We start from the raw sequence: 18,346 nt of genomic DNA on the forward strand, positions 1-18,346 counted from the left end.
CACAAGAGGGATAGGTATCAGCTGGAAGGAGGGTAAACAAACACAATTTAAAGCTGTTGCAAGAATACTGTTTCTAGCGGTTCTGGGGTAATAGCAATCAATTCTGTCAGGTTTGCCCCTACATTTATCACAGAAAACTTGGAAATTGTCTTCCGTGTCCCAGTAATAAGACTCACTGAAGAAACTCATAAGAGAGAGAGAAAGACAAGAAAGTTAGGTTAAGAGTTGGACTTGATGACCTTAGAGGTCTTTTCCAACGTTAATGATTCTGTGGTTCTAAGGAAGGAGTAGCACCAGACCAAACAATTTGCACCCCTGCCATAATTATGAAGTCAAGTTCTGAAGGACTGGCTGTTGTATCCCAGAAAAATAACATCAGTTGGAACTGAGAACTGCTGTAGCGAGGTGGGGGTTGGCCTGTTCTCCCACGTGCCTGGTGACAGGACGAGGGGGAATGGGCTTAAGTTGAGCCAGGGGAGTTTTAGGTTAGATGTTAGGAAGAACTTCTTCACTGAAAGGGTTGTTAGACATTGGAACAGGCTGCCCAGGGAAGTGGTGGAGTCACCATCCCTGGAAGTCTTCAAAAGACGTTTAGATGTAGAGCTTAGGGATATGGTTTAGTGGAGGGCTGTTAGCGTTAGGTTGGAGGTTGGACTCGATGACCTTGAGGTCTCTTCCAACCTAGAAATTCTGTGATTCTGTGATTCTGTGAGAAATAGCTGCATCTACCCAAAGTCCCAGCATGGAGTCATCTGGCAGTACTTTGTCCTTGATGCTAATTTACAAAAAAGTTCACAATTGTTTTGTGTCCTAATAATCCCACTATTCACAATTATTTTGTGTCCTAATAATCCCACTAGATGGGCATAAGAGCCAATCAGCCAATTTCAGGTCTAGAATGGAACTAAAGATGGTATCTGTGTGACCACTTGAAGCAACTGCTAACAAGTTTGTAACGTTTAAGCTATTCAATGAATCGTTTCATCATTTAATGACATATGAAAGCTTTACAACTTCATCCAGCCTCCCCAAGTATTGTTCATTTCCTTTAATGATTTTGTAATCAATTTCTGTTTCTTAATTTTTTTTCACTATCTACCACTGGACCAGGCTGTATTCAATAGGGTTGGTAAGACGGCAGAAGAAAACATTATATAAACCACAAAATTTCACCCTTTCTCCCTGCTTTTGATTCCAGTAAATTACTCCTGCTTGAAATAACCATACTTATCCACTTGGCCAGAATGATTTACACTTCTTTCCTGAGGACTAACTACAATCCCATGTCACACAGATTAACCACACTTACCTCTGTGTGTCCAAAAAAAGTGCTCATGCTTATGAGTTCCCACCTAGAAAATAGCTGTTTCGTCTGTCATACAGATCAGATATTCTCTAGTGTAAATGCACTGTATTTGTAAATTAACTAGAACAACATTCATCAACCTAATGTGAAACATTTGCAAAGGATTTTTCACAAATCCATTCTCTTTAAAATAGACATTGTACTCTAAGAAGTGGTCTAAGAAGTTTCTCCCACTTTTTTTCAGGGATCTCAAATAAAGAAATATTTGCAAGAAATAGTTAATGAAAACCTCTTCTAGACAAAAACAATGAAGAAAACAGCCTTTGAAATGTAGTGGCATTCACATAAGCAGTTTTTCTAAAATGGTTTACTACATTCACTCTTTCCCCTTTGTCAAATAAATCCATGAAGGGCACACAGATTTAAGATTTTTTTCCACACAGGTCTGTATCATCAAATGGATCATCATATTAATCAACTCCACCACCACTATTATTAATCATCTATGTATGAAAACTAATTAGCCTCTGCTTCCAATATTTTTCCATCCTATTCTTTTTTTATAACAAGAAAAAACTGCAGTTGCCCTTTTCCAGTAATATAATCACAATACTCTGTTTCTCTTAAATGCATTTGTGACAATGCACCTTGTTTCTAGTTTTGTACAAAGTCCTTTTAAAGTTACAGAGTTCCTAGTGGCTTCTTGCCATTCTTCTATTTTCCCCTCTCAGTACAGTCAGATAATCACCTCAGTAAATGAAAGTAACTGGCACTGATTTACCTTTTCTGCTACTTCTCGCACTGATTGGACACTTGTTCCATAAAGATGATTATTGTACTGGCCAGCTTCAATGAATTTGTGATCCTGAATATCCTTCTCCATTTGCTCTCGAGAAGTGACAAAATGGTAATCACGTCCATCCACCTCATAATCTCGTTTTGGTCTAGTAGTATCTTTAAATATAAACCAGTAATTTTTAAAGCAAAACAAGAAACAGTGACTTTTTTTCCCTACAACATCCAAAACTAGTCTTCCATTTATACTGCAAAATTGTCACAAGCAAAAATATGACTGACAATTAAGATAGCTCTTACAAAGCTTAGACAATACATTAAGTTTTAAAACTTGATATACAGAGGATAAGTCTATCAAAAAATAGCAAAAGACACAGAATTGTTTTAGTATTTGCTGATACTTACGTGGAACACATGAGCCAAATTTGTCTGGAAATTCTGAGATCAGATCATCATTTATTCTGTCTTTCATGGGTCCCAAAACAATCACAGGTCGAGTATAGTTGACTATTAAACATAAGGAAATAAAATAAGTTACATTTCAATGAGGTTACTACCCTTCAAACTTCAGCAAAATAAACTTTATCATATGGTAACAGTCTTAACATTTAAAAGAATATGTACTCCTAAAAATAATAATAATAAAAAAGTTTAATGTATATTAACTAAGATAGCAGTCAAAGATGTCAGATATTTACTCTCAAATGACTGCTCCGGGTGACTACTGAAGATGAGGCTTGAATCACAAAGTAACACCCTTCATTTGAATGAAAACAGAAAAATGAGAAGTTTGAATATCTTTTCAATTCAAGGACAGTTCTTAAAATTTGAGTTCTCTGTTGGGAAAAGCTTCTTTATTACTTCCAAGACTACCACTTAAATACTTGCATATGAAAACATTCAACTATAGTTTCTTTAACTACTAACACCCCTGTAAAATGAATTACAGCATCTTTTAACACATGCTTCATTTGTTAGAAAGTAATAAAGGGCTTTTCATTGGAATTTAAGGACAAGCAGAAGATATCTAATTATACTGCAAGAGCAATGAAGACAATAATGTCTAAATATCTAGTCATTAGCATATCATTTCAGCTGTATAAATTTCAGTTTTAGGTTCAATCTGTCGTTAGTACACAAGTAAATCCAAGTTAAAGTTTGACCTATAAGATACATTTTTAATTTAACTCCTGACACTAATTCCTTCCAGTGGTGATAATATAGTCCTAAAAGAATTCTCTTAGATCCTATTAATTCAATTTGTGTATGACGTATATTTACTTTGTTTGCTACCATATTTTATAGGTACTAGAGATAAGTATGTTTTTTTACAAATTATATTTCTAAATATATGAGCAATGTATCAGATGATGTAAATCAATGTGGTAAACAGAAGAGTAAAAATTCAACTTCTATTATACACAGTGAAGCATGACCAGGACCAAGGTGGAAAAGAAATGATAGGATCCCATTAAAAATCAGAAAAGAAAAAAATCTAAATGCAAATGTGATGAGGTGTTTTCTTCTATTAATTTTCATTTCATTCATATTTTTTTTCCTGACAATTTTTATTTGGCAATTTCTAACCAAATAAGCCATATAAGAAGCACATACAGAAATGAGACTGCAATGTTTTATAAATACTTCAAGTAAAGCTTGCTACAATACACAAATAATCCGGTATGATTTTTGCTGTGACAAAAAAAAAGAACAGCAATAGTACAATTGCTAAAGCAATATTAAACTGAGGCAAACTATTATTTCTGAGGTTCACACTGATGTAACTTCAATATACCCTATTCTCCTTACACAATGTAAACCACAAAATGGAAAGAAGCAATGTTAATTAGCACACCTTTGGATTACGTGCTAAATAATATATCAATTGTATTTAATAATTTATGCCTTTATGCTTTATTCATTTTAATAATGGTAGCAAACATTTAAAAAAAAAATGAAGGAGTTTATTATGCTGCTCAATATGTAAGGGCACATAGAGCATTCTGATACTTTAGGATGAATATTGTGTTAATTGAGATCTACAAACCTTCTTGTTGATTGACAGGTTCATATGACAACACGTATTCCTCTTGGCCACCTAAAAATATAAATGCAAAGAAATATCTATGAAGTGCTTTTCTAAACCAGTAATATTTACATTGAGTCATTTAATGAACCACAATGATATAGATATTCTGCAGTAAAATATGCATTACAATGATACTGATGGAGGACATTTTTCAAGAGCGATGAATCATAAAAATTACAAAGATAAGCCAAACAAAATTTTAAAAGCAGAAGACACATACAGTATAATTTCTTAAGATACGTTAGCATGTCAAGCACAAACATTTTAAAGCATTATTGAAATGCTCTTATGTTTCCCTGAACCAAATGCATGCATGGTACCATTCACTGCTAGAGGCAATGCTACCATCATCACTAGCATTTTCCATACTTTGAAGCCAGCTTTTACAGCATTTTCCTATACTTACACAGAGCCGAAAACATGTATGTCAAGGTGTATATCTCCTCCAGTAAATTTTTCATGAAGTGGCATTTATATAAACACTTTCAACCACTTCAGTTCCACAACAAAGTATTATGTTGTCTCTACTGCTTAACTACTATTAAGGATTTTTGAAAGATGAATTTGAAAATGAAGAATGTTTCGTATTGTTCTCAGCTTCAGAAAGCATATTAGCAGTGAATGAAACTACAAGAACTAAGTTTTGACCTTTGACAGCTGCAAGTTTCTTAAATGTTAGTGAAAGCATCTGAAATATACCTCAGTTGCCATCTCTCTAAAAGAACATTTGTAGTCCAATACTTCCATGACAGCAGAGAATTTATAATTCAGAATCCACAAGCTTAAATTATATGACAAAACTATGAATTTTGAATAAAATACAATGCTTCAGTAACTCACTTGTGTAGTTTTTACAACATTCTTTGGAATTCATACAGAGGTACACACTAATGCTATATCAGTCTTACAGAAACAGATGGCAGATGAAGGCTTTTATAAATTCATATATTGCTTCTATATTTACGTTCTTTGATAGCAAGGACCACTGATCTTTTAAATTTGAACTTTACAATCTCTAAGAGAAATAAAGATTTCTCTTATTTGTAAAAATTTTCATTCCAACTGTGCTACAGCAATACATGAACGAGCATTTTAATTTAAAGTATTGCAAGTGAGGAATACATTAAGACAGACATGAAAACATGCAACCTGTATATTTTAATATCTCAAAAAGTCACTCATGCAAATGGATTTTAGAAGGACAGTATATACTTTCAGAACCCTTTTTAGGCTAGGGAGAAGAATAGGGAATCACTGACTATCAACTCATCTATGAAATATCCAGCTAACGTATAATTAGATACTTCTTTGGAAAAGTCCCATTGCTATAAGGTCAAAAATTAGTTAAGCAAACTATTAAAGAGATAATAACAAGTATAAAGCATTCCCTGATTGAGGGCCAAAAGTATATATTGTCATTGCTTTTTCAATACTGTGGAAAAATGAATATTAATAGAATGAACCTTTTGAACAACCGTACTCATCTGTAATCAAGATAACTTTCATATTAGACAGCAGTAAAAAGAAATTAAAAAATCATTTTAATAAAAAGTGCTTGGAATTACACATTCGGATTAGCAAATCCATGACATTCATAATAAAATCAGGGCTTCTCAGGTAATAAAGATGTAAAAAGCTAACTAGTAGTACCAATAATGAGCTTTAAATGTAAAGAAAGCAAGCTCTTAATAAAGCAAGGTTTTTCCTCGAAAAACTTGGAAAAAAGAAGAAAGCAGCAGATTTACGGAGAAACAGTCACAGTTAGACAGCTTTAATGGCACATCACTAAAAATGGTTAAAATTTATAAGTTAGTCATATAGGCAACAGCAACTTTGATACATGCTTAAATCTGTTATTCTCAGTGAAGATGAATGCCATGAAATGCCTCCCCTGCTTTTTTTTTTTTTTTTTTTTTTTTTTTTGCAATTAGTCTACAACAGTATTAAGCATTGTAAGCACTGAGGATTTCTGTACACATATAAATTCTCTCCATGAATGTAATCATCTGTATGAAAAATCGTGGCTCATTACTCCTGACAGTATCTGCAGCTTCCAAACAGATGTAACTGTTCGTGAACCACTTTCCTCATTATCCTAACATATACAATATCTGTTTCTAAAGCGCCTCTTACATGGTTAACAGGCACCCAGGAGCAGATCAGTGAGCCACTTTGTCACACTGCTTGACTTTTACTGTTCCTTTTTCTGTTCCTCTTCAAATCCTCAGTGTTTTTGTCTTCCCGCTCTGCTCTATCCCAGGTTTCAGGTGTGAACTCAGTAACCTTATCAAGGAGTTGTTCACTGGAAATGACCAATGGGACTGAAACGGGACAATTCCCCACCCCCGTTTTTTTGAACAAGAAAGCATTGTAGAGCAGCAGCATCCAGCATATTACACTATTACACACTGGGAGCATGTGCTGTTCTTATAGCTTGGGTAGAAGTAAATAGCGCTTTAGCTTGGGTTAGTAAAAAAGCTAATTCAGCCTAGTACTTAGAAGATATACTGGGGGTGGGGGCACGCACACAAGCGTGGATCTAGCATGCTAATTTATCATAACTGATTCCAGCAACTAACATGTGTCATATGCTTTGAAGACAATTCAGACTAAGCACCCACGCTTGACAGAATAGAGATATGAAAGCTGAAAAGCAAGGGTAAATACATGTTTGCTCATCTTCATTTTCATTAGAAGTATCTATTTGTTATATCTGAGTATCAAATACTGCTGATAGTTATTACACTATTGAACAGATTACACAGTTTAGTTATGCTCTCAGTTATTAAGCTCAACTACATACAATTATATTTGTCAACATTAACTGCACATTTGGCTTTTAACAGCTGTAGCTAGCATGCATAATTAAAAAAAATTAGGAATTAATTCAAATTAAGCTGAACTAAGACAATCATAAACCACAAAAAATATCCATGAAGGAGGTTTGCAATGATTTTCTCTAATCAGTTAAAAAAAAAAAAACCAGCAGCAAATTTTGCAGTACCCAACAAACACATGAACATGGATTTCACCTGAAGTGTAATGTGAAGTTCTATTTAACATGTAAATACCCAGAAAAGACAGACAGACAAAAACAAAGAGCTACTAAACAAAGGTTCTAAATAAACAAAGAACTTAAAAACACTTACGGTAACTACTTTCACTATCGCTGGCATTAGAGGTTACATGCTCTGAAATTGCAACACAATGGAAAAAAATAAGGAACACACACTAATGGCATGAATTCAAAGGAAAGCAAACTGACAAAAATAATCCAGATGAACGACAACAGTGATATCAAAATGCTGAAATCAATACATACTGCATATAAAAGTTTTAAGGTACTTCTCATAGCTCTCAGGATCAAGCTTAATTTCACACAAAAGGAATGGATGTTAATAAAAAGAAAAAACATTAAATAGCACATCAAAATAAGATTATGAAAAGTACACTAATTCACATTTCATATGCAACCCTGCATTTTTTTTTGGTTTTCACTTCAAAATTAGTTTTGTTGTGCAAGAACTATGGGATCCTGAATGTCATTTTTCATGTAGACAATTTATGTATTTTATGGAGTCCTGGAATATGTTTCAGGAAATACAGTTAAGCACATTCAATAACAGATACTCAGCTACTGCACTGTTTCCTCTAGTAAGGATTTAGTACTCAAAAGCTCCTAACTTCTATTCGAGAGCATCCATATGAATTTCATGTCTTCTTCATCATAATCAAAATATTTCAGTAACTTTAAGCTATAATGCGTATTTACTTTAATCTATGTGTAACAGAAAACATTAAACATGTTTATGACAATAACTCAACTGAAGAACATTAAATATCAACCTATTCTGTTACTTGCAAATTGTACAAATCTAAAGAACAAATGTCAATTTCGATATCGTTGAAGCTTTTTGTAATGAAAAAATTTTCATGCCACCAAGCGACCATCTCTTTCTAATGAAAAGCACTGTTATGTTCACAGTTTAAGACTGTACAAGGAAACTTGTGTTTGACCTTCACAAAATAAATAAAATTAAATTTGATATTATGTAGCTGTGTGCATAGAACGACACATATTGACACATACTGTTTTCATTTCCACCAAAAGATTAGACTCCAAAGGAAAGAAAACAGGTATGAAACAAGTATGTCTTAGTGACTGATAAACATCAAAAAATCATCAGTCATACGTAAACTAATTAACCTTTTAAAATACATATGTTTTTAAATTGGCCAATATCTTTAACATCTCTGATTAGAACGAACTCCTTCCACTTTATTTCTGTGCAGGAGACAACATATTCACAAATGTTTGTGAGTATCAGAAATTCGGACCTACTTCCATTTCATTTTCTTGCTTTGTAAAAAGAATGCCCATATAGGCATGGAAGACAAAAATAAATGTTTAACAGCCTCATGCAGGAATTGCCTTCTAGGCAAGACATTGTACTCATCAATTAAGAACACAAGTTGCAATAAACTGATAACTGGTCTATTAACAATTTTGGTCTACTAACAGTCTTGCAGAGCCAAGGTAGTAGAGCTTGTATTAAGCATGGTAAGGCAGTTTCCAGAAGTCGGACTGCTGAAAAAAAGGCTCAAAATAGACATTTGTCTTTTTACAGAACCAGCTAGTGATATTTCTGGACCATATTACATAGTTTAATGATTATAAGGCCACAGAAGTTGATTATAATTGATATTCTGCTCCAGATCAATAATCTCCATGAAACTGGTTTCAGAAATGGAAGATTAATTTTATTTCTACCAGCATTTTTATTTACTTAAGTGACTGAGGCCAAGCATAGAAGTATCCTACTTCCTATGTGGAATTTCAGGAACACTGAACATAATATAGAGGATGAGAATAAAGGGAACAGTTACGCCCTTGGAAGAAATGTTATCTTTAGTGACTAATTTTACTATCCCATAAACGCCTAACAATCTACTTTTTTAATATCCATCATGAAAGAAATGTTATGACTGTTTATTTTAGTCCAGAGGTGATGTCTGTGTAAACAGATCTGTTATGGTATTCAGCAACATTTGAACCTTCCTGTATTCAGTTAGTTACCAGGCTTTTCTGCAGGAAACAAAATTAATACTTATGTATCTCCTTTATCAGCTACCTCTCTACCTAGTCAGTGGTGGTCTAATAGCATCATAAGAGTTCAGAGAAAAACTCTTATGGCATCTGTTAAGGAAAGCTTTTCTTTGTCTTGTTTTTATAGAGCTGAAGATATCCATCACCTAGAGAAAGGACTGCCAACTACTTAAATTATAATAACAGTTGTGCTATGACCGTGAAAAGTCATTTTTTAAATAATAAAACACAAAACAAATACTAAAATGACATTAGCAAAATGTGTCAACAAATTTACAAATACAGTCACTATCAAGGACAAGTAAGTAAGTGCTGGTAAGCTTATCATCAATAACAACAAAAACCCACTAATGTCATAATCACTTAAAAAGTAACATGTTCCTGAAAGCAAAAATCCCCAGAACATTACAAATCAGAAAAATCTTATGAAACATTTTTAGTCAACCTCCTTATGCCAGTAGAGCACCAGTCTCAAAGAGATCTGTTCAAAAAAAGTAGTTTTTCAGATGGAGGTTAAAATAACTTGGGAGTATTTTGATCACTTACTCAGGCCTTTTGATCCCATGTCGTCAGGGACCTCCTGCAGAGTAGTCCCCAGAGGGCAAGCAATAAAAAGACAATCACAAAGAAAATAATTGTCAGTAATATATAAAATTGGCGCTACGACAGGAGACAGTTCCCAGAACATCACAGGGGAAGATAAGTCCATAGGATTTAACCAGATCAGCACATGAAGTGTTATCACTGGTGCAAACAGCAGAGACTGCAGCTTATAACAGACCTGGTCTGAATCTGCAAAAATACTTTTTGAGAAGACTTTTTTTTTTTTTTTTTTTTTTTTTTTTAGTGCAGGCAACAACAATTCTGAAGTACCTTCTCTTCATTAAGAAAAGCAAATTAGAATAGAATGACTTTGAAGCTACCAGTCTAAAGGGACTGACTGGAGAGCCGTGTAAACTCAGCCGTATTGCTTTGCTGCTCTGCACTCTCCTCAGAGTGAGGCCTGAGGAACCATTACTGACAGCACTGGAGAGCTGTTACCTCCTCCAGTTACACATATGTATTCGACAGTATTATCCAGTTTACTACAAACTGGGACATTCTTTGGTTACAATTTACCTAAAGAGCAAACTAATGATTGCATTTATTTTATAAATTGGTTTGTCATCTGCACATTGAGCTCGTTAGCCTGTTGCAGCTCATGAAACTGTCTCCATAGTAACACCCTACTGCAATCTAGCAGGCCCTTCTACGTGTGCTTTTCTCTCATTGAGTGCCACATACTTACGGTCAATATCACTGGTTTCCTGCTCACTCTGGTCCTTGTTCTTGTAGAAGGGAAATTTTCGGGAAAAGAGGTTCTTTTTACGCTTGTCATTGAATGACTGCTGAAGAAGAGAAGGAGGGGCAAAACAAAGGATGTCTAATTCTGTGTGAACAAAGGCCCAGACCAGCAGCTTTGTGGAAGCTGACTCCTATAACCACATTATGCAGTGCATATTCCAATTTAACAGTGTCTTCTCAGCTCATATAAAGTAGAGAGAGATGAGGATCATGGCTTTGCTCACCCCCTCTGTATTTCACATGCTTACTTCCAAGAGAATTGTCAGGCTGCTCTACCCTGTGAGGCCTGACCTGTATTTCACGACCAGGCTTGCTGTGAGTGTAACGAGATGTGAAAAACTAGGCTGTCAAAAGATGGCCAAACCAGAATGAACTCAAACAAAGCCAATTAAATCATGGATATTATCTAATTTAGGGATTATAGCCATTCAAGAAAAAAAAAAAAGGCAGATATTTACACATGCAAATATGTACACTTACAAACAAATGGCGCCATAACAGCTCACCAGAAATATCTGCCAGTATTACCCATTTGAAAAGGCAAAACTGTAAGTACTTTGGTGATAGCTGCTAAATAAAATACCACAGAACAATGAAAAAGTTAAAAGCTAGCACTGTATTGAATTCTCTTATGGTAAAATTATGAAAGTAACAGTGAAATAGGAAAAAAGTGTGTGTGTGTGTGTGGGGGGGGGGGGGGGGGAGGGGGAAGTATCTCTCTAAAATATCCAGAAGAAAAAAAATGGTTTCAGTCTTTCATTATTGCAATTCATTATAAGTTTATTGGAAAAAATGACTTTGTTCTAAGAAAGCCTGCATCCCATTACCAAGGCCTACTGTCACAAGATACCAACTCATTCCATTTGCTTACTGTAGTAATTATTGCTCAGCTGTGCATCTCTAGCGAAGAACTCTAACATGAAAAACCCTGCATGTCCAAGGCCCATACTCAGCAACTGCTGATGTTAACTGCTAAGAAAATTTCTTGAGCTACCAATATAGACATATGTATATCTGCCCATTTGCGTATCAACTATTATCATGCTTTCTGTTTAAGCGATAAAGCGATTCGAGGGCACGAATGTATTTTCATTCATGTATCTGTATGCTTACAGGTATAATTACTAAAACATAAATGTTTTAGTCATCTGTCATGTCTTTTGCTGGAGACATGATGTGACTGCAGCATCTCTAGCTTACTGTTCTATAGAAAGTAAATAAAGAGCCTTGATGTATAAATAGGTCAGTAACACTTTTTATTGCACTTATGCATGGAACCAATACAGCTAATTTCATGCTAGCTGAAATTTCTTTTATTTCCTTTAGGCATAAGTGAATCATCTAAGCAGTTTTGTCAGACTACGTAATTGGCTATGTTTGTGTCATTTGGTTTGTAGAAATTCTATTACTGGGAGAACAGCAAAAGTAGGAAAATGACCAGCTTGGTTTTGAGATCTTACAGTGCTGGGGCACTACTTATTTGTAAGCCAAACACAGCTGATATGCCACAGGAAGTGATAAAACTTCTGCAGAACCATTTTTAAAAAGCTAATTTTAGAAATAATCAAAATATATTCAATTCACACATCAAAAGATCCTATTAACAGCTATTTCTATAATTTAGAGTATGTTTATTTTCAATTATTACCTATCTTATTTAATCCAGTGTGAGCTCATCTTTCCTTATGCAACACAGTTGCAAGAAGTCATACTACCTTTGCTATCAGCACCAACGATGGAGTGATATATAGTAATATGTAGGAGTCATAAAGGACTGCATTTTTCAAATCATGGCCCACCTTCTTTGGTACAAGTACAAAACAAGAATTTGGCCTTCCTGAAGAGAATACCTATAGTGCAACATAAGCTGCATCCTGCTCCAAGTATTAACAAACCTTCTGGCCACCTGTTTTAATACAGACTTGCTTGGCAGTATCACCCAGTGAAAAATCCAGTGATATTTTCACTACCACTGTCAAAAAAGTTCACTTTAAACTACCAGGTGTTAAAGAAGCATATTGTACCATAGATGCACCATCTGTATCATGAGCACAAAGCTCTGTCGATAGCAACACTGAACACTGTTTTTAATTGGCTGGCATCTGTGTTCCACTAAAATTGTCATTCCACTGTAAGAGCTGGTAACCTATCCACTGCACACATGGACAAAAGAACTGTTTTCAAGCCAACCATATGCTTGTAGGAACCATGGTTGGCATTGGCAAGGTTTTGGGTTACGGTCCTTTTGACCTTCTTTATCTGAAACCAACAAATCATTGGAATTGATTTCTCAAGCAGAAACATTACTGGAATCTACAGAATGAAGGTGACAAAGAAGTATGCCCAAAAGATTAGATATTTGCTGAGCATACTGAAAAATACTGTAACATGAATTCTAAGAGGTAGAAGTCTCACATCTATATAATTGTCCCATTGGGACAAGACACTCGGTTTGGGCAAAAGAATATGTAAATAAGAAATAATAACAAAGCAAAAATGGTGCAGTTTTGTTGGGGTGGTGAGATTTTGCTATTTGTATAATTACAAATAGCTAATGTTTTAATGTAGCTAATGTTTTTATTTCGTAAAGGATAATCATTTTCTTCATTTTAGTTTTGAAAATATTTCATAACACTAATAATTTTAACCTTTCCTAGAAATCCTACTGAGGTAATATTAAGTTTCACATACTGCATGTATAATGGTCAGAGTCAGTTCCATTGCCAAAAAAAAAAAAAAAAGAAATTAAAGGTAATATTGTACTGATTTTGAATAAAAGATTAGCCAAAAGATTATTTTTAAAAGATACCATGATTATAAAAAGCTGGAGAGAATTGCTTATTAGTTGCAAATGCACAGTAATTGTATTAAATTTTTCATAAGCCCACTGCAAATCATGAACAGGCATCATAAGCAAGAATATATTAAAACAGAAGCAGCACAGAAAGTGAAGTAAATGCTTATATGAAAGCAACAAACAAAAAAATAAACATTTCTGCTCCAGTTTCTTAGTGTTCCTTAAAATGAAAGGAACATAGGTTTTAATGTTTGCTATCACTAGGGTTATTCTTTAAGGTTTTAATGTAGAACTTTTGACTAATTGTTCAAGGTTGGTATTTCATACTGTCCATGGAGAATTAACAGACTCAGTAATGCACACAGTCCATGAAGACATGTATGTTGCAGACAACTTACTGGGAAAAATACCACCATGACAAATACAGGAAGAATAATTTAAAGAGAAACTGTAATGTTAAAACATTTACAGCTGAAGCAAAAGGTTGTGAACAAGTGTAAGAGTGTTTGCAAAATGAAGTGTTACTAAAGAAAAAGAACTGCAGTTCTGTATCAATGGCAAGCGTAGTTGCTTTTCCACTCAGTTTTCCATGCATATCTTTGGTGCTGTTAATACACGGTAATTGTGTACTAACTCTTCTATTGCCAAAATGCTATTTCATATACATAGCTAATTAAGTGTTTACAGTTTATTGGTAGACAAACTACAAAAAACATGCAATTATCTGCTCAAAGAACATGGTAATATTTGAAAAATTACTTAACGCAGTTTAAACAATCTAAAATACTTAAGTCATTTGTTTTTTACATGACCTCTAGAAAATGAACTCAAAATATAAAAATAACCAGGTTAAGAATTACCACATCAGTTGATACCATTTTATTCCCATATGAAAATATGAATGTACCAAAACAGAGAAAAGAAAATGAAATGCAATAATCAAAGTAATCCTCAATGCAGGACTGTAACTGTTAATCAGAAAATAACTGAAGATACTGACTTCACTTTAAATAACACTGTTACCAAAAAAAAATTGTCATTTTCTTCATTAGTAAACTAAATCGAAACTTTTACCATGTAGCAGAGGAATGCACATATGGATTTGGATATCTTCAAAGTATCCAGATAAATTACTGAAGCCTTAACACTTCATGTTTGATTTTTGAAGTTACGAAAACATTCTAACTAAAATTAATGACAAAAAAATCCTTCGCATCTACAATAATAAGTAATGTTACAGCATTGTGCTATTTGAAAAAATATCTAAAAGAAATAGCTTCCTCAGGAACTAAGAGCATATTTCTTTTTTTCTTTTTTTTTTTTTTTTTTTTTAATAAATGGTAGTATATTTTTACTTTAGAAGGTTCTTACACCTAAGATGCACGTATCTCAGTGTTGAAATTACCAGTTATATATAATTGGTAAAAATTGTAAGGTTGTGAAATTGTTTATCTTATTTCAAAACAGCCATTACGTTGTAAAAAAAAGCCTCACATAAAAAACAAAGAAAACAAGGCTGTTTTACTATGACAAAATTATTATAATTTAGGCTACAAGCATTCCTATTGCTATGAAAGCAGTTACCTCGCTTTCTCACTGCTCATTCCCACTGCCCCAGCACACTTATTGGGGCAAGGTTTACATATTAAGCAGTGAACTGCACCATGGGATTTGACTACAATGTCTTTTGGACTGGGTTACTTTTCACCTGCATTGGTTACTTTACATGCTTTGAGCACAGCTGCACCAGTATCTGTACCAACAGAGAACAGTGGTGAGAAAAAACAGCTGTGAGGTAGAAAGTGTTTCGGGCTAGTGATGAGCAAAGACTAGAGTTTCTGGTGGCCTATACCACTGCACAAAAATTCTTTAAAGCTTCTGCATCCACAGTTCTAAGAAAGAATTTACTTTATACTGCCTGGGTAACTGTGCACATTACAAAACCTCTTATTAGTCACAGAGGCCCTGCTGATCGATTTTGTTTTGAATGCTTTCTAGACACATTAAAAAATTAACAAAAGAAACATTTTAATTTTTCTGAAAACTGGTAGTAAGCCTCTTCCCCAAAAAGAAGTCCAAGAGCACAATCCATACCAAAGTACTAAAGGGCTTTATAAGCAGCACTTGTAGTGCTGTTCTAAATGGCACTATTCAATAACCAATTGGTATATACAAACTCCTGTTACATTACAGTATTAGGAATAGTATGTATTTCTAAGCTAATTCTTTATTTTGCAGTGCTTTGGCAACAGCTTACTATTAAAATTTGCTTTAGTTTTCAGAATAATTTTATTTCTATTTGACATTATTTCACCTTTTCACTAAAAACTGAAACAGAGTCTGTATATAACCCACTGAAATGTGTTACCATTCACAACACCAGGTGTAATTTGCACTTCATAAACTCACCCCTTTATCTCCTCTCGTCTTGGAATTGAACTTCACTGTCTTTAAACGGGCTCGTTCTTTTTTCTCAACTCTACCAGAAGAACAGACACAAAGCAGTTAAATTAGCAAAATTCTAGAATTTCAAATTAGTACTTTTTACAATGTAAACATATAGTGCACCTTCTGTAGTACAGATTTTTGTCGCTAATGACCTCTTCGGAAAATGAATGGCAGACTGTGTTGGAAAAGCAGGGCTTTATTTCTCAACTGATGAGCTGTGAGGGCTTTGGAGCATGAAGTGATTGCATAGATTCAGCAATTCCAGGTGTAAAAAGAAAGAGCATGTCCCTAAGTGAGTATCTTCAACCATGAGCAAACAGCAGATATTAAGATTCAGACCTCCTAATCTCTTATTTGCCAATGCCAAACAGCGTGTCTCTGCTTTGTCCACCCAGGAAAGACTTGCCCATTTCCCAGTGTTGGGGTAAAAAGAATTCTAATGTTTTACTTTTAAAAAATAATTTTAAAAATATTTTTTGGAGTATTTTGGAGCGTGAAGTTTAATGTTTTTCTCAATCTGGAAAATTCTGAACCAAGTCTAATGCTCAACTGCAGAGTTGCCATCAGCAACATCATATTACACAACATTTACTTGGCACCTTTTTATGTATAAATAGTGTAATATTAAACTCATTAGAAAATTTAATAGTAGACATCACAAAGTCAATACAATATTATGACATACCTGCGTTTGCTTGGGATAACTCCAATTTCATCACTTTCTCCATCTGGAGTTACCTGCCGTGCTTGCCACCATTCATCATCAGAAGCATTAATGACATGGAGAATATCGCCAAATTTGAAGTTCAACCCTTGACTTGGAAGGCCACTATCTTTAGTCTTGTCATAATCAAAAAGAGCTCTGCGTTGAGAAGAAAAATAAATAAACATATATAGAAAAAGGTGACAAGAAACAGGTGCATATGAATAGCATTAGATTTAATTAAGCATGCAGAAATGACCACATCATTCTGACATGTGCTTAAAATGAGAATGCTGAATACACACTCTACCTCCACAACTCCCCTGAGAATGGTCAGCATAGTATTCAAACACAAACAAAATTTATAAGTTTTAATGAATGAGACTAAACTAGGTCCAGAGCAAACTCTAATACTTTGCAAAAGGTCCACAAGAAAATGCCCCCTGCAATTCAATAAATACTTTGCATAGAGCAAGTTACATGTCAGACTACAGAAAAAAAAGGAAATTGATGCATAGAGCGTTGAAAGTTTGGTCCTGTACTTAGTTACAAGTTACAAATCTGGATTATTTCAGTAACTAAAAGTTACTCTCAATTTCCTGCTCACAGACTTGCAAGAAAAAAGATTAGATATATGTATGATCTGAACAGAACTTGGCCACTACAAAGCAAAAAGCTTGAGGTGCGTTCTTCTGGAAAATTCCCTACCATTTCAGGAAAATCTCATCCTTTTTTCCAAGGTTAGCCCATTTTCAAATAACAGACACTAGCACTACCTGAACACCAGCTGCAGGCTACAGCTCTATCAGCATTCTCTTTGCCAGCAAGGGTGGTTTATTCAAGCCTACTGCTATCCATGCCCACATTCACTGCTGCTTTGTACTGCTTCCTTCCCCTTCCTTGGTTATGAAAGCAAAATTGCTTAGAAACGAACATGGTACACCATACTGTGGAATCGATAGGTGTTAAAATTAATTCTCCCCGTCGGATCATTTTAAATCTGGATCAGTTCCCTGAGAAACTGACGAGACTTACAGTATGTTTCTCCCAGCACAATCGAGGGTTTAGTGAGAATGTGAAAATGAATGACTGGAACCTCTTACTGAAATGAGAGAGATACTCCTAAGCTTATGCCTTATAAAGGACTCTTATTTTACTTTTCAAGAAGGCATATGAACAGATGTAAAGTGAAGTGCATGTACAACACAGGCCAAAAAAGTCCTCAAGTATTTCATCTGCAAGCTCATACGTTTGTCAGTGATGCACTTCCTAAATGATACCTGTCTCAATTTAGAGACTTCATACAAAGTCCAACACAACCTTAGAAAAGTGCAAATAGATCCTAATGCAATGATTTAAAATGGTATCCTTTCTCTTGTACAAATTAGGTTTATTTCTTCTTCCCAAACACTAGATTTACGTACCTTTTTGTACTAGATTTTTAATGTCTCACAAATTCTTTTACTCATGTAAGTAAGTATCTGTGAGTTGTAAGAGTTTGTTCAACTGCATCTTAGCTTTGTGAATTTTGCCTTTTTAAAGCACTGAGGGTATTTCTTTCTGTTTGAACTGTATTTGCTCATAACCAGTGCCAAATTGCTCCATCAGATCAATTCACCTTTAACATAAGGTCATACCCCCTGTATGGAGACTTTGATTATAGATTAACAATACCACGTATACATTTGTGTAGTGGAAGTTATAACAAAAAGAGAAATTTATTTTTCAATAAATTCATTATTTCTGATCAACCAGTA

At 34.5% G+C, this 18,346-nt stretch overlaps 1 protein-coding gene across 6 annotated transcripts in view; it reads right to left on the reverse strand.

Annotated features, from left to right (window-relative positions):
• Positions 1 to 18,346, reverse strand: part of DLG1 (discs large MAGUK scaffold protein 1) — a 148,340-nt gene that overhangs the window by 5,405 nt on the left and 124,589 nt on the right. For 2 of the 6 annotated variants that reach the window (XM_084291883.1, XM_084291882.1), the window contains exons 16-22: positions 16,572 to 16,748; positions 15,848 to 15,917; positions 9,844 to 9,877; positions 7,340 to 7,381; positions 4,149 to 4,199; positions 2,507 to 2,608; positions 2,088 to 2,260 (exon numbers count right to left, since the gene is read on the reverse strand). In XM_084291883.1, the coding sequence (XP_084148009.1) occupies positions 2,088 to 2,260; positions 2,507 to 2,608; positions 4,149 to 4,199; positions 7,340 to 7,381; positions 9,844 to 9,877; positions 15,848 to 15,917; positions 16,572 to 16,748 (649 nt within the window). Of the gene's footprint in view, positions 1 to 2,087; positions 2,261 to 2,506; positions 2,609 to 4,148; positions 4,200 to 7,339; positions 7,382 to 9,843; positions 9,878 to 10,585; positions 10,686 to 15,847; positions 15,918 to 16,571; positions 16,749 to 18,346 lie in introns of all 6 variants that reach the window. The other 4 variants (XM_084291881.1, XM_084291880.1, XM_084291879.1 and 1 more) reach the window with 2 other exon arrangements.

Source organism: Netta rufina, assembly GCF_964035555.1.
Source record: "Netta rufina genome assembly, chromosome: 9".
In the NCBI taxonomy this organism is placed as follows: domain Eukaryota; kingdom Metazoa; phylum Chordata; class Aves; order Anseriformes; family Anatidae; genus Netta; species Netta rufina.